Source organism: Paramisgurnus dabryanus, chromosome 3 (assembly GCF_030506205.2).
Source record: "Paramisgurnus dabryanus chromosome 3, PD_genome_1.1, whole genome shotgun sequence".
NCBI classification, from domain to species: Eukaryota; Metazoa; Chordata; class Actinopteri; order Cypriniformes; family Cobitidae; genus Paramisgurnus; species Paramisgurnus dabryanus.
Genome location: NC_133339.1, coordinates 48,368,421 through 48,391,587, shown reverse-complemented (window position 1 = coordinate 48,391,587; position 23,167 = coordinate 48,368,421). Strand labels below are relative to the sequence as shown.

The following is a 23,167-nucleotide window of genomic DNA, read 5'->3' as shown; positions in this document are numbered from 1 at the left end:
CATTGGCAGAGCATTGCAATTCACTTCATTTTTAGGAATATCATATATCTTGTTATATCTTATCTTGTTATATAAAAATAAGAAAATGTTACACAACTGAATTTAGAAAGATTTATTTACAAGAATCCAGAGAATCAATTTCCCAGTAAAGAATTATCCTAAAGATAAGTGCTGTTCCTAGATGAGTTTTCATGATAAATTGCCAAACCTCTCATCTGCTCCTAAAAGATTCCTTAAACCTTATTAGGAAATTCAATGTCTCTGTTCAAAAACTTTCTCATTTGCCGCTCATTTACCTACTTTCTTAAGCTGCTAAAGCATATGACAAACAACCACTTCAGCTGTGAGCTATTAAAAGCTCTCACAAAACAAACCTCACTCCAGTGACTGCTGTTTAGTGCTGTGCTGTGCTCATACACTAGTGGAGAAGATTACAACCACTGATGGGTAATCATTAAAAAACAGACCAGCAGAAGTCCAAACATTATGCTTCTGTATGTGGTAAGTCAAAAAGATGACTCCATGTATCCATGCTTGTGATAGAGAACTATCTTGTTGAGTGGACTGCTTGGGCTATTTGTTTGGTTTTTTGTGTTCAAGACTTACAGTCATAACCTTACTGTTGTTCACAATAACTAATAAAGACCTGTAATGATGTGAGTAAGCTGAATCTCTTCTCTCGTGTTGTTATTTTTTTGGTCAGCCCTGCAGTAGTCTAAACTTAGGCTGGGAATTTTCATTCTAGACTAGAATATATTTAGAGCATTTCTCAACACTGAGTAAATGGGGGAGAAAAACAGCTTACAGTACATCCATCCTGATAGACTGTGGCTATCTTACTTTGTAAATTTATAGTTTGTGGTATTGTGCAATGGTTTTTAAAAGGGACTAATATACTATATTTAAATACTGTACTCATTTTGTGTCAGTATGCTATTTTATACATAGTTTTTCAAACATGTTCTGTGATGATAAAATACATGCCACTATTGTTTATTTTTTTATTTTTTTATGTTTTATATTTTCCTTTTTTTTAGAATTTACATTAATGTAGAATTAATGTGATGTCCAGCCTTGGGGATTTAAGGATTAATAAAGCACAGGCCTCTAAATCTCTATAACCATGGGTTTAAGTGACATTATGGTGAGCTTTTATTTATTATTAAAATGTTTACAGTAAAACAAATATATATACAGTGTATTTTAGAGGATTTACATGGTTTTTCTTTCAGGGACTGAATGTGACCCCAGTTTGGCTTGCGACCACAGTTGTGTTGATCACAGCTGCTGTATTTTATCTCTACAGTCTGATGCTTCGGCATTTAGCCAAGACAACTGTGAAGAACAAAGTGGTGCTGATTACTGACTCACTGTCAGCGCTTGGAAAGGGTAATGCTCATTTCTGAGCAACTGTGTTGTTCCTTCAGTATCTTCTGAACACTAAAACACTTTTGTAACTACAACACAAAATTTACTTGTGCTGTAATTTAAGGAAGTTTTTTTATAAAAAGTGCCAGCGAATTTGATAAATCTCTTCTGTCATGCACAGGCACTTAGACACTATTGTAAGGGGGATTTACTCTAGTGAAATGCCAAAATGACTAAAGAACTGGTAACATCAAGATGGTGTAAAACACCATTGTACTAATAAAGACAATAAGCTCGGTTGTGATCATTTCAGAATGTGCAAAACTCTTTCACACCGGTGGAGCCAGACTGATCCTCTGTGGAAATAACTGGGAGAAGTTAGAGGATTTAGCTGAGCAGCTGACAGATGAATCAGATCCAACAATTGTAAGTTCACAATTACCAATAACAATATTAACAAACAGTGTCCCATACATGAAAAACATATCTAATATTGAGTATAATATCCACAAGCGAGAATTATATATTGAACAAAGTTTTTGTTCAACTGGATAGTTACTTCAAAGTGAAAATTCATTGTGACTCATTTTCATTCATTCAGTCATCATTTACTTATGTCAGTTTGTTTAATGTTTTTTGTTTTTTTTAAGGTTATTATCTTTAAATTAACTAATATTTAAACCAAAAATACTAAAAACATGTTTGCTAATTGAAATCAGATCAAATACAGTCCTAAATATAAGAATTAATCTCACAATACTCTCTGAGGCAAAAATGAGGTGCAGACCCAAGTGCCGTTTATTAAACATGGCATAGCATGGCATGGCATGGCATGGCATGGCATGGCATGGCATGGCATGGCATGGCATGGCATGGCATGGCATGGCATGGCATGGCATGGCATGGCATGGCATGGCAACAGGAACCAACAAAAAGCACAAAGCTTGACAAAGACAATGCAACACAAGAGGGCTTATATACAGACAGGGAACCAATCAGAACACGACACATCAGGGAATGGGGAAGCAAGACACAACCATGACAATGAACATTTCAAAATAAAAGACATGAACATGAAAGACAGAACTCCATAATAAAAGACTACAACAAAACACAAACACAACCCTTACAATTAAAAACTTGAAGTAAACAATAATTCGAAATGTTGCCTTAGCAAAAGGGTTTAGGCTGAGGCAACTACAATTTTTAACTGAAACAAAATATAAACTAAAACTGAAGAAAAAATAAAATAATAATAATTTTAACTTAAATAAAAATATTACTGTGAAAAAAACCCCGAATAAAATCACAAAAGCTTATAGGAAAGGTATTAAGAAATTAAATTAACATTAAAATAAAAAAAATATAAAAATATAAAATATATATAAAAGTCAAAATATTTATAAAGCCGCAATAAAACTAAAATACTAACCAAAATAAATCGGGTGAGGGAAAAGATTTTGATCAGAATGTACAATGAAAGTAAACATGAATGGCTGTGCTCATTAAATTACACAAAAATGACACATAATGTGTTAAATATAGTGACATAAAACGATTTGTAAAAAAATGTACAACCTTTAACACAGTACACAACTGTGAGAATTACACTAAATTGCTGATGCATTGTCTGATTAACATCATTAATAATTTAAACATCATAAAAACTTCTGAATTTAAAAGCAATCAGTGACTTGTTTCTTATTTGATTTCTTTTGTTGTTCTGCCGGTAAGAGATGAATGGGGGACAGTCCAAAAATAAATCTAACAACAAAATTAATACAAAGGCCCACAATATCTAAGATGTAATCCATCTATTTTTTGATGCTCTTGGTCTTGTCTCGGTCTCGACTGTATTTGGTCTGGGTCTTGTGTTGGTCTCTGCCCCTCAAATCTTGATCTCGACACCTTCTGGTCTTGGAATGGGTTTAGGTGGTCTCAACTGGTTATTGTATAAAGGTCACTTTAGACACAAGTGAGATAAACTGTTTTGTGTTTAAGGCTTGAGAGATAGTCATGAAGTTTGTAAGGACAACAGGATGAATAAATAAAAACATTTTGTGGTTGAACTTGGGTGAACTCAGTCACCATTTACTGTGTTTAATAAGATGATCACTCAGTTATTTCATCTTTACTGCTTAGACGTTTTCGCCCAAACTCGTGGAGCTGGACTTCATTGATATGGAAAGTGTTCCAGATGTGATTTCTGAAATCCTGGAGTGTTATGGATGTCTGGATATTCTGATCTTCAACAGCAGCCTGAAGGTTAAGGCTCCTGTACAGAATCTGTCTCTAGAGATGGACAGAACTGTCATGGATGTGAACTATTTTGGGCCCATGACGTTGGCTAAGGGTAAAATGCAAGCTCCATTAATGAATGTTGTAAATAGTGAACAGCTGTCAAAAATAAGTCTCACTTAAAGCATTTTTTATTTTATTTTACATGGTCACAGGTGTACTTCCATCCTTGATCTCCAGGAGGACAGGTCACATTCTTCTAGTCAACAGCATTCAGGGGAGGCTGACCGTTCCATTCCGTGCCACCTGTAAGTTTGAAAGAAAGAGTTCACCCAAAATTAAAATGGTTTTATTATTTATTTATGTCGTTCTGAACTTGTTTGTGTTTACTTTCATGTGGCACACAGAAAGAGAAACATAATTGATGAATTATTGCATGTATAATAACTAAGACGTGTCAGTTCAAAGTGAATATTTTGAAGGGTAGATTTTCAGTGAATATTGAAACACAAATTAATGAATTACATTTTTTTGAGAAATGCCTCCTTGTGAAGGATTGTCCAAGTACTTTTGTTCATAGGGTAAACACTGAAACTGAAAATGAGGGTTGTACACTGAAAAAAACGAACTTTTGGTTTATTAAAACACATTAGTAAAACCCTCATAATTTCTACACTAGATTTTCCTAAGTAAAATTATAAACAAATGAACAATTAAATCATGTACAAAATTAACTATGTGAGAATAGTAATCTTTTATTATGTATTTTCTGGTATTATGTAACTGTTTTATAGTCACTGCACGTATAGTCCTAAAAAACGAAGTAAATTTTAAACAAAAACTTTAACGCGTTCAAGTCTGCTTGATGTTAAGAAATATCCATGATCCCTTGTGTCTGAATATTGTGATTATTTAAGCTTTTTCACAGAATAACATCTGATAAGAACTTTAAATATTCAGGACTTCAAAAATGGTCAGGACTCTCCTGTGAAAGAGATTTTGAATATAAATGTTTATTTTATGGACAGCAATGCTTCAGTGTTCAAGCTCAAGTTCAAGTTCGGTGCTTCAGTGTTTAAAAAAGTAATAGACTTTACCTAAACTTTACTTTAAAATAAATCTAACTTCCAAAATAAAAATTATTTAGTGACATGTACTTAATTATTTAACAATTGTTTCATGTATTATTGAGAAGGTAAGTTGTACTTTACTTAAAAAGAGCTTGTGCAAATTGTTACGATTTTATTAATGAATTTTAAATTGAAAAAAATTCCAATGTAATAGCAATTGAACATATAGTTTGTTCTGCTTTGTTCAGATGCCGCCTCTAAGCATGCGGTTCAGGCTTTCTTTGACTGTCTGCGGGCTGAAGTTCAACAGTATGGTATCACAGTGAGCACCGTCAATCACACATTCATAAAATCTCCCAGCACAGAGGATGAGGCAACGGGCACAAGTGAGTAAACTATGCAGTTAGTTTATAATGCTCAGCACTGAGGCTTGAGACATGAAACACTGGCAGGGGTGGGCATTCTTGGTCCTGGAGGGCCATTGTCCTGCAAAGTTTAGCTTCAACACTGATCAAACACACCTGAATGTCATTTCCAAGTAATTCTGCAGTGTTTGATTAGGATTTTCAGGTGTGTCTGATTAGGGTTGGAGCTAAACTTTACAGGCCAGTGGTCCTCCAGGACCAGGAATGCCCACCCCTGCTCTAAGGGGTGGTTTGCCGTACCGGGATAAGCTTAAGCCAGGACTAGTTTAATTATGAAATATAACTAGTTTTAACAAACATGCCTTACACATTAATTGTGTGCATTTTGAGGCAAAACAAAGGGCACTTGTTTTGGACAGCTTTTACATTTATTTTAGTCTAGGACTAGTTTAATCACTGCCTGGGAAACCGCACCTAAATGTATACACATTTCTATATTGTTTGTAAACCCAAAATGAGGGGAAAACCAACATTTTATGAAAAAAACTAAAAAATCTGAAAGTAGCACATAAAAGAGAAAACTCTATAAATTTTGTATATTTCTTTGTTAAATACAGTAAACTTTTATGTTTGCAGTTCTGTTTCCTGAAACTGTTGTCTGAGAACTTAAAGGGATAGTTTACATAAAAATGACAATTATGTCATCACCAAACAGATCTGGGGCACCATTCACTTCCATAGTATTAATTTTTCCTACTATGGAAGTTATTGGTGCCCCTGATCTGTTTGGATACAAACATTCTTCACATTTTTTTCTTTGAGTTCAGCAGAGCAAAATAATTTGAACTTGAAGCGCGTAAATGGTGATCCTTGTTTTCAGTAAACTATCCCTTTCAAAATCAATGATAAAATGTACATCGTAACATCTTTCTTGTTTGTTTCTGTTTTCCACTATAATCCCTGAACTCCGGTGGGAAAATTCAGGCTTCATTAAACAGAAGTCCTTTGGTGTGAACCCTAAACAGATTGCAAGTGAGATTCTGAAGACTCTAGCAAGAAAAAGGAGATTTTAATGGCTCGCTCATTCTCCAAAGCAGCAATCTACACCAGATCTCTCTTTCCCAACCTCTTCTTTGCCATCATGGCAGCAGGAGTCAAGGACACCACGGCTGTGGAGTGGCCTGATGAATGAGATGAACAAAATGAAACATTTTTCAGTTGGGCTTAATGTACCAATTAAATGTTTAATTGTTGCAGTTCTTAAATTATAAGATCTTGCTTAAAAGTGCCAATATTATGTCCATTTAATGGCCGATATTATAGTATATTTAACCATTGTATTAGTGATACAACATGCCAACAAACACATCTAAAAAGCTTTTGGGTAAAGTTAACCAGTCAGTCAGTGGAACTGGACAGGCCTTTGTTAGTGTGACGTCACATTAACAAGAATCAAAACAGCATGTCTAATAACCCAGTCAACACACCCATGTGGGGCCCAAAGGGGTTGCACCTGGGCTGACCCCGCTAATTTTGTCCTCAGTTTCCATGGTGGCCCCACATGTGTTAGCCCAGATGGGCTGATGAATAATCCACAGTATGAAAACAAACACGAGAAAGCACAAGCACCACATCCAACAATGTTTGGCAAAAAATAACAAGATAACAAGACACACCTGATGAGATAATCAACAGGGAATCAATGAACAAAAGAACTAAATGACTACAAGCATGCAGGAAACAAAAACTCAAAAGTCAATAAAACACAGAACAGGGCTATGACACTTGTATTCTTCATGCTTTACTTTATAAAGAAAGGATCTTTATTACATACGACCTAGGTAGCTGGGTCTCATCACTAACCCATGTAGGCACCAAGTGGGAGCAACTTGGTTAATCCATATGGGCCCTATATGGAGCCCATCAAGTACCCATCATCAGCCTATCTGGGCTAATGTGGGGCCACCATGAAAACTAAAGACGAAATTAGCTGGGTCCCAGTTGGGGAGCCTATGTGGGCCCCACATTGATATAAGCCCAGGTGCAACCCCCTTTGGCACCAGCCCGCAGACAGTCAAAGACAGCCTGAACGGCATGCTTAGAAGTGACATCTGAACAAAGCATAACAAATGATATAAACATTGCTATTACATTGAAAAAAATTACTTGTAAATGTACTTAATAAAATCCTCAAAACAATTCAGTAAAATTTACTGCTTTAGTTTCAAGTACAACTTACCTACCAAAATCAAATAAAATGGCTGGGTTGTGTGGTGAGTTCAACCCAACACCATTGATTGTTTTGTTTTTTCAAGTTCAAGTGTCAAAATATCAACAAAAATAATTGTAAAGAAATACAATATGTGAACTATATACCCATGTAATCAACCTACCGTATATGGAATTAATTATGTTTGCACTTGTATATTTGATCAAACAAAACGAGTCTCTTGTGCAGCCCATTTTGAGCCCATGCACACATTTCCCATTATTGACCCAACTAGAAACCAGATGGGGAGCCCACCTTGGATCATGTGGGTCCTAACTGCGTAACCCAAATGGGCCCTGAATAAGATGCCAATTTTGAGCCCATGCCCTCTTTGTACCCATGTGTAAACAACGTGGGCCCCACATTTGTGTTTGCTGGGAAGTCTGCTTTGGTTTAATTGTGATTTTAAAGAAGGAATGCATGGATTTTTTTTCATTGTAGGGTGGTTGTGTTCACACACTGCCAACACACATTTGTGTCCAAACACTTTGTAAAATTTAATTTTGCATAATATGGGCCCTTACTACATTTGAATGCAGGGATTGTGACTGTTTAATAAATTGCTGTGATTGATCTTGCTTGTGGATCTTGATCTGTTTTAAAGCAGTTTGTGAAATGCAGCATATATAGATTATTAAAGCTTTAAAGAAGTGTTGTAAAATAAGTAGATAATAGATTTGCTTTTGATGGACGATTGAGAAACACAACAGGGGAAAACAGCGTTACAGCGCCATCTGCTGTTCAGTATCGCCGCTGTGTGACGTCACGCCATCATGGCGCAACACAGGCTGTCTTTAAACAGTATGTTTATGATTATTCATGGGTTTAAAAGCAGGCAACGATTCACTGCAAACAGCTTTTGCGCTTATACTAACGACTCCCATTCACATGTGATACACGACAGACAAAATCAGCGTTTTACGATCAACATTGACAGCGATGGTAAGAAAGGAAAACATTCTTGATGCATTCTTGATAGCTGTCTAGTGAACCACCTTGCACCTAGGCAGCATTTCTGGTCGTCTGCTGCCTACTTCACAGAATGTTGTCTATTTAGGCATCTCACGTGTTTTGAGTGACAGCTAGTATGTGCTGGATGCTTTGTATTGTAAATGATCATAGCCAAATAAAACGCTGTTTTAATATAATTGAAAAAGGAGGAGTGAGGAGTGCTGTACTGAAATACACCTTCAGAGATGACAAACATGTGGAGCTGATATCTACAGAGGTTCCTGAATCACACAGGGGTAAAGGTGTAGCAGCTCACCTGGCCAAGGTAACGTTAAATAAATCTCTTCTTTATTTTAAACACTGCTGAATGGCTATAATGAACTGCTTTTTTCCTTTAGGCTGCTCTGGACTTTGTTGTTGAAGAACATTTGAAAGCAAGGATATCCTGCTGGTACATCAGGAAATATGTGGATGAAAATCCTCATCTTAAATACCAAGCTTACATTGAAGATTAATTCAACCCAGAACATCTCTACTTGATCCTAAATCTATTATATATAAATATACTATATTATGGAGTTTGAAAGAGTTGCATTGTATTAAGTTAATGTGAGTAAACATTTTATGTGATGGTAACTTCAGGACCCTCATTACCCAAGAACAACTTCCTGACATTACTCTTGTGTCTGAGTGGATCCTAACATTTATATTTCAACATTCTTAAGGAAATTGTGTCTGTTAAGCAGCTGAGCGAGAAATTCATAATTTTTGTTATGCTTTTGAAACAAAATTGTTTAAGAAGAGAAAGGGGGCATTGATGTCTGATGATGGGGCTTGGCGAGCGGTTCCAGTTCATCTGAAAGTGAAAAAACTGAAAGTGACAAGCTTGTCAAGTATGCAATGCATACTCGAACGCATACCTTTTACCTCTGCATTTAACCCATCCCAGCATTTATGAGTTAAATTTAACACATCCCAGTGACTAGTGAGCAACCACTGCATGTCGTGAACACACAGCCAGAGCAGTAGGCAGCTATCCCAGCACCCAGGGAGCAATTAGGATAATGGTGCCTTGCTCAAGGGCACCACAGTTGCAACCCAACAGCCATGAGACTCGAACCGGCAACTCTTGGGTTATAAGCCCGACTCTGTAACCATTAGATTACAACTACTGTATCTCTTCTAAATAGAGGTTCAGATGTTGGCCAGTAAAATCTTCATTAAGACTTTGTAAACCATTTTATTGTGGACTGCTGTTAACGGTTTGTCCAATAGGAATATTTATAATGTTTATAAATGAATCAGAGAAAATATGTTCATTATGAGCCGATGTAGGCAGACAGATTTTTATCAGTGTATAGTCCATCTATGTACACTAGCGGCTAAAAAGTTTGGGACACTCATTCGTTCTTTATTTATATTTTTTCCATATTATAGAATAATAATAAACTCGTCCAAATGAAGGCATAACACAAATATAACTGTGAGAATCATGTTGGTGACTAAAAGCATCCAAAATAAAGCAAAACTGTTATATTTTATTATCTGAAGTGCAGTCACCCTTTGACTAGAAATTGCACAACCGTACACATGTCATTTTTTCAAGAAGCTTCTTAAATGTTCAATTTAGGATGAATTTTAAAGAGTATAGGAGGAGTTCATATTTAATCTGGGCTCTTATGGGCTGCTTTTTCTTCAATATTCAGTGTAAGTCATCTATTTCAAAAATAATATTTTAAACTAAAATTTTATAGCCTGGTTAGCCAGACCTACATCAAGATGTAAACCCTGGCAGCAAATATATTTTGCGGCCGCTAGGGTGCGTCTAGATTTCTAGGCTAAAAATTTTAGTTTTCTAATAACAGAAATTAATCTGTTTGGCACAGGTATATTTTTGTCTACAAAAGTAATTTCAAGCATTTACCATACATCTTCAGATTAAATGATTTTAAAGATCACAGTTTTCATTTTAGTCAAGTGTCCCAAAACTTTTGGCCGCTAGTGTATTCTCTGTACTAGGACTGCACATCATTTTAACATCGGCATCGCAATGCGTGCATCTGCTATATCACATCGCAGAACCAATATTGCCAGTGGTACACTATACAGTATAAGAAAGGTTTTACACAGCAGATGAAAATCACAGATGTCTATCAGTGAGCAATACAAAAAATGCAAGGCAGAAGTTAATTCCTCTTAAACTGAGCTTTTATAAGTCATCTGGTGAAGACATCCAGTATTTCTCATATCTCAATATACATCACAGGAAAACATAACGTTGCAATGCAAGTTTTCACCCAATATCATGCAGGCCTACTCTGTGCCGACTAAGTGAATAAATGCAAGTATGAAAAAACTGTATAACCTTGTGCTTTGTATTTTTGATAATATTTCCTCTTGAAAAATTCACTTAATGAAATTCCCCCCTTTGGAAAAAAACGAATGCGTTATGTAAGACACAAAGAGAATGACAAATCATTTGCATGTTTCAGTTAGTTGAGATTGTTAGGAACATAATTACATTAATCACTCGCACACCCCAACGTTAACAAAACGAGAGTCAATCTCAGAGGAGATTAATATGTGGTCATTGAAACAGGTACAGTATTTGAATAATTAGGACACCTTTTAACTGTTGTACAGAATTACACAGGGAAATATAAAATACAGTGTTAACTTAAAAAAGCCTATGCTAATCATTACAATGAATATATTTTATTTATAATGCAGTGCATGCTTGGAGCTCAAGTAACATGGGTTCAGCAAAAGCGGGCCATCTCACTCAAACGTGTGTGTAAGCAATTGGTAAAAACTGTAAGGAATGGTTGCAATCAATTTATTTACAGTTTTTACCAATTGCTTAAACACGTTTTCAAAAATAAGTCTCCTTTTATCAAAACTCTACACACAATTCTCAAAACTGCACACACAAAATGCAAAGTAGCTCACATCTCCTTCAAAATGCAACACTGCATTCAAAATGCCATAAACACATATCAGAATCAAGCATTTGCATCAAACGTCAAACACTTCTTTCATAATACAGTTTTTCTGAATTGCTAAAACACATTTTTTGAAACCGTCACTCATTTTCTCAAAACCTTAAACACAAATCCCAATTTTAAACAAAATTCACAGAACCCCTGACTCTTCCAGATAAATCAAACAATTCCTTCAAAACCATTTCACTTGACAAAATTATACTAAGCTTTCAAATCATACACACATAAGTCTATAATATAAAACACTACAAAGCATCCATTAGACACAACCTTAAAAAAATGGAAAACACAGCATCCAGAACATCTGCTTACAGAAAAATACATGTTTATTGTACATAACAACACACTTGACAAATACTGTTAAAAATCTCTATTACTGTAATCACACAAGTTTAGTTCAGTGAATATAGTGAATACTTTACTGTAAGTACTGCAAGTAATAGTAAGTTTTCAATATTACTGTAAGCAGCTCTTGTATTTTGTAAAAAGTCAGCAATCCAACTGCAAATTTTGCCAATTGCATCGTCTCTGGTGTCTTTTTCTTCCTCACACTCTTCATCTGCCTATCAGACTGTTTCCAATCCACACAATTGGTAAAAAATACCATTAGAAAAAAGTGTGTAGAACTTTGAGTTGTTGTTTTTACTCGATGATAACGGTGTTTTAGTTGTGTTCAACTTTTGCCTGCCTATGTTTAGCAATTATATAAAAAGTCAGTGCATTGTAGTGTGTAATGTGTGTTTTAGTGAGAAGTTTGTGTTTAGTGTTTTGCAAAAAGAGTGCATGATTTGAAAGATGTGTTTAGGCCGCTATGAATTTGGTTCAGAGATTGGGGTTTAGTGTTTTAGCAATTCAGAAAAACTGTAATACATTTTTGGATATACAGTGAAAGTAATCTGCTTAGAGGGGTAACAAGTACACTGAAAACACCAATGCAATGTAGAAACAAAAAATATTTATTAGTCCAAACATTACTGTTGTATATGCAATAAAACTATAAACATGTAAACCAAAAGTATATTCTTTACAGTAGAATACAGTAAATTGTGTGTGGTCCCGGTCCAGGAATTGGCAGGGGGTGGGGTGCAGATTGCCAAAACGGGTAATCTGACCTTTGACCTATTTATAGGCCTATCTATACTACTGTAAAGTAAAGCAGTGATTGGTTAGTGATCAGTTATGCATTTAGTGTTTGCACATGTGAGGAGTGTGTCTGTGTGATCTGGTGAATAAGTGTAACATTTTGATTGGTTGTGTTTGGAATTGGAGAGCAAGTGACTTCCTCGTAGATATTTGTGTTTTAGGTAGAGAATTGTGTGTAGTGTTTTAGGCCATTCAAAGGCTGAGAAATAGCTTATGGTTTTGAAGATTTGGCATGTAGTTTTGCACTTTGAGTGAGAGCTTTCAAAAATCGTGTGACACGAAAAGATTTTGTGTGTAAGCAATCGTAAAAAACTGTTGCTTTATTATGAAAATAAAATTTTCAACTCGACCAACAGAGGGAGACAAACACTTTTACAGTTTTTCTGAATTGCTAACACATTTTTTTGAAACTATCACTCATTTTCTCAAAACCTTAAACACAAATACAATTTGTCCAACTAAATTCACAGAACTCCTGACTCTTCTAGCAGAATCAAACTTTTTTTAAACCATTTCACCTGTACTCAAAATCAAACTAAGCTTTCAAATCATATGTACATAAGTCTATAATATAAAACAGTACAGAGCATCCGTTAGACACTACCTTAAAAAAAATGGAAAACACAACATACAAGACATTTGCTTACAGAAAAATAAATGTTTATTGTATATAACTACACGCTCTACAAATACAGTTAACAATCTGTATTACTGTAATCACAAGTTTAGTTCAGTGAATATAGTGAATACTTTACTGTAAGTACTGCATGCAAGTAATAGTAAGTTTTCAATATTACTGTAAGCAGCACTAGTATTTAAGTCAGCAATGCAACTGCAAGTTTTGCCAATTGCATCGTCTCTGGTGTCCTGTTCTTCCTCATACTCTTCATCTGCCTTTCAGACTGTTTCCAGCATTTATAAAACAAGTTCATTGCAGTGTACAATGTGTGTTTCAGTGAGAAGTTTGTGTTTGGAGTTTTGCAAAAAGAGTGGATGGTTTGATAAATGGGTTAGGCCACTATGAATTTGGTTCAGAGATTGGGCTTTAGTGTTTAAGCAATTCAGAAAAACTGTAATACATCATCATCCATAATTATGCTATTTAGCATTTAGCACCATTTGTTTTTAGAGTGTACTGCTGAAACAATACGTCAATGGGGGTGGGGTGAATAAATTCCTCTTGTTCATCCTCTCTTATTCGGTCTCCAGACTGGATTTCCTGCGTCTGAAGAAAAGTTCCCTTATCACCTATGCTTATCATTTACCCCACAGCTGTGAAATACTTCACCATGATAAATGTTTTACTCTATCCATTTACTTAAATATGGGGCTAAAATTATAACTTTACCCTGAATAGAACCAATACGCCAAAAATATATTATCAAAAATATACAAAAAATGGCCAAAAAATATATGTACTAAATTATATTTTGAAATATTTAGCTGTGCAATGCAGCCAAAATCGAAATAACAACAAGATAAAGATTTTGGTTTACTCAAAGTAAACATAAATTATTTATTTATTACAGTTTTTCTGAATTGCTAAAACACTAAACCCCAATCTCTGAACCAAATTCATAGTGGCCTAAACCCATTTGTCAAATCATGCACTCTTTTTGCAAAATTCTGAACACAAACTTCTCACTAAAACACAAATTTCACACTGCAATGCACTTGTTTTATAAATGCTAAACACAGGCAGGCAAAAGTTGAACACAACTACAACATCGTTATCATCAAGCAAACACAACAACTCAAAATTGTGTTTAAGGTTTTGAGAAAATGAGTGATGGTTTCAAAAAATGTGTTTTAGCAATTCAGCAAAACTGTAAAGTATGGCAGTATCCAACACAAGTATTGGAATAAGGTGATGTAGACACTTTAACTAACCACTTGTAAGCAAATCTTTTAAATGTTTGTGTAAAGAGAGCCTTATGTGTTAAAAGCATGTTAAAATCTCATGTATACAGCGGGTGTGTCTAACTGCTACAGTGAAAACCTCACTCAATAAATGCTCTATAAATGGCAAGCGTTGTGGTGACTCTCTGAAGCACACCCTTGGACTCCCTCCATGCTCTTTTATAGCCCCATTACTACAGATGACAGCAGCTGGACTCCTCATAGCAAACAGTTTGCCACAGCTTTATTTAGATTTCATTTGTACCAGTGGACCCAGGTGACCACGCAGGGTGAAGGCAACCATACACTAAGAAAGGATGTGTTAGTTTTAACACATTGTTTTGTGTTATCCTATTTAACACTATTTAATTATGTGTTATTTCGTGTTGATTCTGTGTTCAAATAAATAAAAGTAAAACACACAGAGATGTGTTAAGTTAGGACAACACATTAGATGTGTTGTTATTTTAACACATTCGTTTTAAGAGTGTAGATACAGAACCCATTAAATCCAAACTGGGTTTAAGTCCATGTTTGTTAGCTTTGAGGTCATCTATGTGTATTCCTAAATGTTTACCAAACATTGATATGTTTACAGTTTGTAAATTTCAGTAAAAACACATGGAAAATGCAGATTGCTAATTTTGCACTCATTGACAAATATAAATTTTGTCCAATGAAGCGATCTCTTGAATGCCCCCTTTACCTCCCAATACCACCTATAGCTCTGACAAGCAACAGCAAGTTGAAAAAAAGATTTATGCCTGTGATGAAACTAAAGGCTATTGGCTATGTAAAAAACTTACTTAAGTGCTTATCTTTTACTCTTACTTCCTGTCTGAACAAAAAAAAAAAAACTGAAAGAAGATTTCATAGTGTTTTATATTGTAATTGATCGTCTTCAGGAGGATTGTGTGTCTGTGAATTTAGGAATAAGATTTATTTTTAATAGAAACAGTTCATCTTTTCAAAAAGACATCAACATAATATTACACGTATGCACTTATACATATAAATAAAACACTTTGTGTAATGCCATCAGTAACATTGATGACACAAAATAACACTGTTACTCGACACAAATGGCACGAATGGACAGATGCATAATTTACTGAAGCAAATATGAAAGTTAAAATGGGATATAAGTGGGGGAAATGTCATACTTTAACTGAAGCAACAAGTGACACATTAAAAGGGACACCTGGGTAAAATACAAAAAACATATGATCATGCCTTAAATGACCAATGCACTGATATTTACAGTAGTGTTTGAATATAATGATATAAAAACGGGCATATGAAGTTATAAAATGTCAGCGTAATTCTCTCAGTATGAGCTGTAGGGATGCCGAAACAACTCAGTCTGGACCACAACTATTTCCCAATAAACCAGAACCACAAAACACAGAAATAACAGATACTAAGCAAATATAAAACACTGGTAAACAATGCTTTCACATGTCTGGTAAGCTGTTTCAAGAAACAAGACTTTACTTCTTTAAAAAAAAAATGCTGACATTGTGTTTAAAGCTGGTAACGAGAGTGTGAACAGCAGCAATATAAACAATGACACAAACAGTATAACACATGAATCCATTCTGGATCACCTTTTCTTTGGTTTCAGCAAAAAACATTTAAGTTAACATTTATGCATTTGACATTTATGCATTGTATGCATTAAATCAGTTCATGCATTCCCTGGGAATCAAACCCATGACCTTGGAGTTGCTAGCGCTAGCAATGCTACAGCCCTGAGCTAAACATGTGTGCGATGAACTTCCAGAAAAGTTTTTTTTTGCTTAGCATCTGGTGATGCAGGTCCTGGCACTGCTCCTGGATTCTGTTTTTGCCGCCAGTAATCGGAGCAGATCGCCTGATGTCCGGATGAGTTCTCTTCCGCTGAAAGGAAAAGATAAACCACAACGGGGTTATTTAGAAACAAGTTTTAGCAACAAGAAGGCCATCACATCTCATCTATAAACCTCAGGCGTCTGATGTGAAATCGTTTGATTTCCATTTTGAGGTGAATTATGACCTCCTAGACTTTATATGAAATTATATGAAATTCACTCTTTATGTTCAAGTTTGAGCATTGTTTAGTTTCTCAAAGGTTTCAACAACAAAACTTTGAAATAGTAAATATATTTAAAATTCAAATTTGGACATCATGGCACCTGTATCAACAACTATGCAGTACCTGTGGTAGTCCATGCCCACCAGGCTGATGCCATTCACAGCGAGGATGCGGTCGCCGACTCTCAGTTTTTGGTTGCGAGCTGCTGGAGAATCTGGCACGATTGACTTAACAAAGATCCCACTCATTCTCAATGGAGTTTTCTGCTTAAGACAAAGCAAAGAAACAATGAGATTCGAGTGACTGGTCAATGATGCACAAGTTCAGGAAATGAAACCATTTGGATAATTTGTTTGACAGCTATCTGAGTCACTGTGGGTGAGCAGATGGTATATTGTCTACGAATTCTCGACCACACGGTCACCAGGGTTCTTATTATATTTAACTCCACCTTTTCAATGACATAGCAGCAGTTCTGGGAAACACAGGGGGTCACATTATGTTTAGTCAGGCTCTGGACTCTTTGGCTTTATAAGATGATCGGTGTGGCCAACGCAAACTCATTTATCTCCTACGGTGCAGTTTATCGTAAAACATTACCCCCCCAACATGTGTATCGTACAGCTAGCACTTTTAAGTCATTTACAGGGCCGAATAACAAAACCAAACTGAGATCATAGACTGTGCCTCTGTGAAAAAAAACATAGTGAGCCACCTACTTATGTAGCATTGAAAAGCATCATAGGGACGCTTCCAGCAGGATCAGGACACGACAACATTACAGAGTATTGTGTTAGCAGCGCAGAAGGTCATAGATATGAAACACAAATACTGATATAATGTGTATAGCTTTTTTCAGTTAATCAACTAATTGTATAAAACCATAAATATTTACTCAATAAGATTTTTTCACTAAATATGGCACTCAATTAGGGTATTCACGTATAGACGGTTTCAGCAGTAACAACATAAACAAGCGGCTGTCGCGTCCGCATGTAACTTCCGGTAAACTCCGTTAAGAATAAATAACAACAAAGTTCTTTAAACGTAATTTATTTATATAACAAGCAAAAAAACAATATATAGATTAGGAAACCAAACATTTGTTATTTTCAACGAGGCATTTGTTCAAGAGATCAGTTTAGCAACTAGTCAGACCATTAAAAAAACGAAACCGGAACTAAAGTTCGGATCCAGACATGTATCGCGTCAGCGCAAGTGCGTCCGATGAAACCGTCTATAGAAGTGTACTTTTTAAAAGTGCAAAAGAGTTTTACTAATATAATCTTTGAGTTAGATATTTTAAGCTTTAAATAAAGTTTGGCAGCTTTTAAACAGTAAAACATCTTTAAATGTCTAAATATAAATAAACAAAATAAATTAAGTCTTCAGGGATGTTCTGTGAAAATTTAGCCACAGATTAATTAACTCATTTTAATCTTTAACTTTAGAACTTTATGGGGCGGTTTCCCGGACAGGGATTAGACTCGTCCTTGACTAAATAAAATAAATGTAAAGCTGTCCAAACTGAAAACAACTTGCACTGTCATGTCTTAAAATACATCAGTACCCTTTATTTTACCTTAAAATACAAGTAATGTTTTTTAGTAATAATACTAGTTATATTTCCTAATTAAACTAAGGTCTAGTCCTGGCTTTAGCTAATCACCTTCATTAACCAGGATTTGATTGTGCTTTTGCTTCCATCATTATCCTGTCAGGGCTGCCAGATTTGCGTAACCAAACCAGCCCAATAATGAAATTCGTTGACAGCGAATTTTATATCTGATTTTTTCGATAAGTTGTTGCAGCCCTAATCAGAAGCTTTTATCCAATGCAACTGCATTCCCTGGGAATCAAAGCAATTCCCCTGGTACTACTAGTACCGTGCTTTACCAGTTCTATTAAACACATATATGGTCGTGTAGTTAACAAACATAAGAATATATATAAATATGAAAAGATAAAGAAAACCAAAAAAACTATTCTTACCATTCCATCCACAAATGCCAACCCAAAGCCATGAGGTCCTTTCATCAGCTCTATTGTGAACACTTCATCTCTCTCATCATCATCTTCCTCTGTTCTTTGGTCTGTGCTCCCCACTTAGAACACAGAATTACACACATCACATGATCAGTGCAGGCTCCTATTATGTTTTTCTCTTTAGTCAGAATGTAATGTTACTGTTTAAACATTAAAACGTTTTTTCTTATGTTTTTCGCAGCAGGCTCATTTTCACTTTTATAAGCCTTGCAGTTTTGGCCAAAAAGATTCTGTAATGAAAGTTATTCCGTGTAATACGCATATTTTATGTATTTTTGAATGTTTTATAAACATCGCATTTGAAATGCTTTGGATGATCACAAAAAAGCATCCCTCCTTGAAACGTCCTATTCAAGTCATGCTTGTGTAACCGTCCCAAAGCCACTTTGACCCAAAGCCGCTCTGAGTGAGACTCGAATTGATGAATGGTCAGGCCGACATGATCTCATGACCATTTCATAACTATTTTATGACAATAATTAATTTGCATTTGTATTTTAAAAATATAATTTGTATATTTTAGTACAAACCGTTTTTTAGGTTGGATATAGGAGTGGTTGTAGGTTGTGGGTCTTTATTATTGCACTTTTGCTAATTATACGTTTTTAATGATTCACATATAAATTCATGTTAATCAGCTATCACACAAAATAGTTATAAATTCCCAGCTAAAGCTTGTATTTATGGTGCAGGAAATTTCCAAAACATGCCCTTAAGCATGTGACCAATCACAACAGACTGGGCCAGCTTTACCAATCAGAGCATTTCAGTAAGACGGGCTTCAAGAGTCCGGAAGACTGGAAAGAGAGGTACTGAAAATATTGTAAAAAAATGTTTGTGACCGTGTGAAAACCTTTTTTGGTACACCTCAAAAACAAAATCAAGACTTAGTAAATGCGCTGCATAACGGACCTTTATATTGCTCCACTTTCATAAAAAAACAATAATTTACTCACCCTAATGTCATCCAAGATGTTTATGTCTTTCTTTGTTAAGTCGAAAAGAAATTAAGTTTTGTGAGGAAAACATTCCAGGATTATTCTCCATAGTGGACCTTACCAGTTTACAGTTTCAATGAAGTTTAAAATTGCAGTATGAATTCAGCTTCAAAGGGCTCTAAACAATCCCAACCGAGGCATAAGGGTCTAATCTAGTGAAACGATCATCATTTTCACAAAAAAGAAAAAAAAAGAATATGTACTTTTAAAGCACAACTTCTCATCTTGTACTAGCCTTGGGACGTGGCAGCGGGACCTGAAGTATTATGTGATCACGTGGAAAGGTCACAAGTTACATGAAACGCAGACTTGTGGGCCATTTTAAACAATAAACTGACACAAAGATATTAATTACTATCATTCCACATACAACAACATCAAAACGGTCCTCTTTCTTCACAATTGTAAACATTGAAGCGGTAGTTTCGAATACATCATGCATGACCTTTTGACGTGATTCACAAGGCTAATGGAAAACGAGAAGTTTTGGTTAAAAATTACTTATTTTTTGTTAAAAATTACGATCATTTCCCTTCATAAGACCCTTATGCCTTGGTTGGGGTCATTTAAAGCCCTTTGAAGCTGAATTGAAACATCAATTTTAAACTGCACTGAAAATGCAAACCGTTGAAAAAAAATATTTTTTTTCACGACTGAACAAAGAAAGACATAAACATGGTGGTGGGTAAATTATCTGAATATTTGTTTTATGAAAGTGGAATAACCCTTTAAAAAACATCATAACAAACCTTTACCATTAAACAAAAGTCCAAATTTTAATGGCAAATATTCCAAATTCCACTTGTTTTACTGTATATGAATCCAATTTGTTTTAAATGTCAAATATATTACAATATCCCATGAATATCTTCTACTCCAGACCTCAATGATTCTGTCCATCACAACAAATGCAGCAGCTATCATTTTCCTCAACCAAACCCCCACTGTCATACAGCAGTGTCCTGAACAATGACTGCAATGATTAAGATTCCAGCCAGCAAGCCAACTGTAAATTCCCATCATGCTTTATCCATGGCTCTTTCTTTTCCTGACATCACCAGCACCTTCTAATTCTTTAACCAGATTATAGGATTTGTATCACTACGAAACAAGGGTAATGCATTAGCAGTGCTGGTGTGGTCCAAGCACGCTCCTTTTGATAGAGAAAAACTATATAAAACTTTACAGGAAACCAGTGGGAATAAGATCCTTATTCAAGATCAATATGTATATCAATACAGCATTACCAACCATATCATTTAAGGACAAAGTTGTATTTACAAGTTACTTCATTTTACTAAACCTTCCGGTGCATTGGATTCCCATGCTATAAAACATTTATGACTTATTTTATGATGCCTTTACGGAAGTCATTTCTTGCCACTCATTAGGGAACAAGAATTAAACAAATTCCTACAAATGCCTCTACAATAGGTGCTCAAGCTATTCAGAAGCTCCATGTGACGTCCACAAGACTTGAGGTTTGCAGACGTATGGTGCCCAAACTTCCTCTATAATTTCGTTAACATTTAGAGCTGAAATAAAGTTTGAATTATAAGTTCGCTGTAATACTTTGTGCATGTTCCTATACACAGTTGTGTCTAATTCTGCAGAAGAACGCCATTTAAATTGATGCATCCGGCAGACGGACCGATGAATCGAACCCAAGACCATTGTGCTGATAAACAGAACCAAATAAATCAAAATCATGTTTTTTAAATATGTTAAATTAAAACAGTTATAACACTGCTTTCTGATTTCAAAACCTGATTGTGAAGGGTTTATTATACCCAATTTACACACCACTTTAGTCGCAGAAAATTTCCGTAAAATTGGCAGAGAGGCTTCTGTATGAACACAAAACATCCCGTAAAAGTTCTGTAATCGCTCCTGTAAAGGACCTAGTAACATTGCCATAACATTCACAGAACACATCCTACAGTATGTGAACAAGAGACAAAAAAATGCCATAAGGGGCGTGCCTTAGTAGGGATGTGCATGTCACTGCAACAAGAAGTTAAGTTTCAGCTCTTTGACACAGGGATTTAAACGCAGATCAACCTTCACAATGAGAAATCTCAGCAAACTGGACTGAAGCAGAGATCAGGGAGCTCGTCACTAATCATCTAATGCTGAGATCATTCACCAGCATGACAGAAAAGCGCAACATCCTTAAGATCTTGTCGTAAACTAAAATGCATGTGCGTGGTTTCTCGAAAGAAATCACAGAAAATTTGTAAACTTCAGACACTGTGGAAAAACCTAAGAAAGTGCAGGACTTTAAATACATCATGTGTCTTTACAGGATCTATATGCACTATATGTGTGTAAATGCACCCACAGATTCTGGAAAATCATTGGCATTGTGAATGAACCGAAAATCAAACGATTCCCGACAAATCCCGGACGTATTTAACGTAATCTCTGAAAAGTGTGAAAAGGGGTTTACAGAACACAAACACACTTCATCAGTGACCTCACCTACCCATCACTGTATTGTTAGGAGGAGGTCTGGTCATCTATTGATCTAATCTCCTAACACCAACAGCTTCTTCAGTCATCAGAGCCAGAACACACAAACCAAACTCTCACATCTACATCTCCACCTCCATATGCCTCCAAAAACAATACACCCTACCTTTGAAGTCAAGGAACACCCCACAGGGTGAACACGAATCAGACATTTCTCACAGCACAGGTCAGAAACGCATAAAAAAGATCTTACAGTACATGACATGAAACAAAACACAACAACACTGGTGCATTTAAAAATAACTGATTTACTTAAAGGTGAAGAATTGGGTTATTACTTTCTGCTATCCTAATGTAGACAACTTTTGCTAGTTATCATGTGTCATCTCGCACTTAGGGAAACGAACCCCCTGAAGAGACATGAAAGCGTTATGTGCCGTTCACCGCAGGTTAAGAAGTAATTTAAGTAATTTCTTTAGTTTAGCCTAAATACTGAATAGTTGTTGTGCAATAAAATGCACCAACCGACGAGGAAACAAACATGTGCTATTCTTCTACAGAATGCCGTCAGAGACCAAAACCCAGAAAAGAGGAATTTGTGAATTTTTAGACATACAATGACGTGTATGTCACATGATTGTGGCCTACAATAATGTCAGCATTTTCGCGTCATTTGATTGGATTAACGCTAGGGGTGGGCAATAACCGGTATGATAGTAATTACCGTTATTGTGTCACGCCATGATATGAATTTTGCCAAACCGGTGATACCATTACATATTTATAAATTCTATTTTTGCACTTATCAAGGTTCCTAGCGGGGTGTTTAAAAAACTAACCTTCAGAAAGTTATATATTCAAGGCCTTAAAACACCCAGATTTTCATCCTAACCCGAGATGCTCTGTCCACAGAAACACAAAATGAAAAGCTCTGATCGCACTTCAATCCATTTTTAATCATCTTTTTTTTAAAGATTATGCACATGTAGGCTATCACAGTGCATGCAAATCCTGCCAAAGGCTATATTTCAGGTGATAAAAAATTATCGTAATAAACCATAATTTGCCAAAAAGTGCAATTATCTTCTTTTAGAAACCATTCGATTTTTTGATAGCGCAAATGGTTGAGGAGTTACGGTTAAATGAATAGCGCTTTCAGAGCCCTTTAGTGGATAACGTAAGCAACATACTAAACACATAAGCCATTAATGGTAAATTTCGTTTTCTTAATGCAGATTTATTAATTAGAGGGGCTTTTAAAGGAATGACAAT

The 23,167-nt window shown here is 35.6% G+C and overlaps 3 protein-coding genes across 4 annotated transcripts in view; 2 read left to right on the top strand and 1 right to left on the bottom strand.

Moving 5' to 3' along the window:
* The first annotated feature begins 354 nt into the window (after window positions 1–354).
* On the top strand, window positions 355–7,883 carry dhrs7ca (dehydrogenase/reductase (SDR family) member 7Ca). Its single transcript, XM_065287893.2, is given in 9 exon segments — window positions 355–501; window positions 1,038–1,144; window positions 1,233–1,389; window positions 1,682–1,794; window positions 3,511–3,721; window positions 3,822–3,914; window positions 4,925–5,062; window positions 6,026–6,091; window positions 6,094–7,883. Coding segments are annotated over 8 exon segments (939 nt in total). The 5' UTR covers window positions 355–501; window positions 1,038–1,123; the 3' UTR covers window positions 6,234–7,883.
* A 162-nt stretch (window positions 7,884–8,045) lies between these two features.
* On the top strand, window positions 8,046–10,612 carry LOC135750392 (protein NATD1). Its single transcript, XM_065269184.2, has 3 exons — window positions 8,046–8,252; window positions 8,468–8,586; window positions 8,660–10,612. Exons 1-3 carry the CDS (start codon window positions 8,084–8,086, stop codon window positions 8,774–8,776), a joined length of 405 nt encoding a protein of 134 aa, XP_065125256.1. The 5' UTR covers window positions 8,046–8,083; the 3' UTR covers window positions 8,777–10,612.
* A 4,573-nt stretch (window positions 10,613–15,185) lies between these two features.
* The window catches only part of radil2a (Ras association and DIL domains 2a), a 41,959-nt gene continuing 33,977 nt past the window's right edge, over window positions 15,186–23,167 (bottom strand). The window contains exons 14-16 of one of the 2 annotated variants that reach the window (XM_065269173.2): window positions 18,372–18,484; window positions 16,503–16,645; window positions 15,186–16,204 (exon numbers count right to left, since the gene is read on the bottom strand). In XM_065269173.2, the coding sequence (XP_065125245.1) occupies window positions 16,105–16,204; window positions 16,503–16,645; window positions 18,372–18,484 (356 nt within the window). In that variant the 3' untranslated portion in view covers window positions 15,186–16,104. The remainder of the gene's footprint in view (window positions 16,205–16,502; window positions 16,646–18,371; window positions 18,485–23,167) is intronic. The other variant, XM_065269174.2, reaches the window with a different exon arrangement.